At 44.5% G+C, this 1,870-nt stretch overlaps 1 protein-coding gene across 1 annotated transcript in view; it reads right to left on the reverse strand.

Annotated features, from left to right (window-relative positions):
• The window catches only part of LOC101854917 (ceramide kinase), a gene marked incomplete in the record, with an annotated part of 148,254 nt that extends 147,203 nt beyond the window's left edge, over positions 1-1,051 (reverse strand). Inside the window, 2 exon segments of the mRNA XM_035970444.1 lie at positions 40-228; positions 804-1,051. Of these exon segments, the coding sequence (XP_035826337.1) occupies positions 40-142 (103 nt within the window).
• Between the last annotated feature and the right edge of the window lie 819 nt (positions 1,052-1,870).

A 1,870-nucleotide genomic window follows, 5' to 3' on the forward strand; every position in this document is an offset into this window, starting at 1 on the left:
ATATATACCATATATATATAAGTAAACAAGCAAACTCACATAACACGTTAGATCCAAGATTGTTCTTGAGCGTACACTTGAGATGCGTTTTGGTGACAGTAACATCGCATTTGCGACCTCGCTTTGTGAAGGAGCCTCTCATTGTGATAGTAGTAGTATTATTCCGTGCGATTTGTCCGAAGTGAAAATCCGAGTTGAGTTACTAAAGTGTCGAAGGTCATGCAGCACCTAAGATATACATGTATATATACGTTTAAATGAAAACGTTTTTTTTTTTTTGTGGTACTTTTTCTTTTCTTTTACAACCTCAACATACAGGAAGATTTACACACTTCTCGTGCGACAACTTGTGTGGCTTATCAGATTAGCAGCGCTCGAACAGCGTTAGAGGGCTAGATACTAGTATCGTGAGAGAAAGTTACGTTTTTATTTAGAATTAGAATAATAACTCTATTTTACCGAATTACGTGTGAGCCGTCTATTTTGAGATAACCTGCACATTAATCAAAACAAAAACTATTATTTTTTTTTTTAGCGGGAATGAACGAGAAAACAATAATAGTATTAATAGAAGTAGAGCAGATTACTACAGATTACAGGCAAAGTTCACTCGAACAGGAGCCACGGTGTGATTACGCTTATCCAGAAGTACATTAACATTTACGGATCCGTAACATTTATACATATGTAGATCTATCAGGGGCCCTTTATGAAAATAACACCGCAAGACGAAAATCAACAAACTCGGTCTAGGAAAAGGAAAAATGACACAAGAAGTCGGCCGCAGCTCTGCGTGTGCCTACACAGTGTAGTAACAACCGGTCCCAGTAAGCAAACAAGAAATCGAAACACGTTCTTCCACGCGAAATTCCACAGCTTATTCTTTGAGTGTCTTTTCCTCAAGTGAACAGTGGTGGAAGGAGTAGCACGTGTGCTCTAGCCTGTCGCCGTCCCGACTGTTGACCATGTTCAGGAGATCTGGGACCAACAGCACCACCAACAACACAAGTCTTCCCCCATCGCGCCGACAACTCGCGGTCGGCCTGTTGTGTTTACAGGCAACCCCCCAACGGCAAGACGTTCATTGGACTTCCGACTGCAGGTCGCGACCCAGTTTAGCTAGCGTCAGCCAATCAGACACGCGTATTAAAAGCCCTCCCGGTGACATCACGCGGAGCGGGCGATCGCAACGCGAGCCACACGCGATTGGAGAGAGGGAGAGAGGGAGAGAGGGAGAGAGAGAGAGAGAGGGGGAGAGAGAGGGAGAGAGGGAGAGAGAGAGAGAGAGGGGGGCTGGGGGTGGGGGTGGAAGAGAGGGGGAGAGGGAGAGAAGGAGAGAGAGAGTCTCCGGGCTTAGAAGAAGACAGAAACAGCTATGTCATTTCCAAGTTGGAGAGCTTAGTGAATGGAATGCAGACCGCGAGGAAAGTGTGTTTGTTTTATGATCAGCACACTCTCAAGGAGGAAAAAAAAAACGCCGCCAAAAAGTGTGCAAGGCGTGATAAAACAACGATAACGCACCAGTTAGAGAACTGCTGGGATGAGATACAGGTCAAGAATGCCCTTGTTCTTTGAGGTTTGGTGTGTTGAGATGGCTTACAGGGCTTTAGAAACACTCCTTTAATTTCAGTGACAAAAACAACCCTGCGATTATCAGGCCAACGCCCCCACCCCCTTACCCACCCCGCCCCTTTTATTGTTATTTTTTTACACTCACCTTTACGCGCAAAGCCCACATGCTCACTCCTTAATGAAATAAATGGTTGATAACTCAGTTTTGCAGGATGGAAAAACATTTTTCACAATTTCAAAGATGAAATAGATCTAGATGCTCTCTTTCTCTCTCTCTCTCTCTCTCTCTCTCTCTCTC

This window comes from Aplysia californica, unplaced genomic scaffold (genome assembly GCF_000002075.1).
Source record: "Aplysia californica isolate F4 #8 unplaced genomic scaffold, AplCal3.0 scaffold00012, whole genome shotgun sequence".
Taxonomy (NCBI): domain Eukaryota; kingdom Metazoa; phylum Mollusca; class Gastropoda; order Aplysiida; family Aplysiidae; genus Aplysia; species Aplysia californica.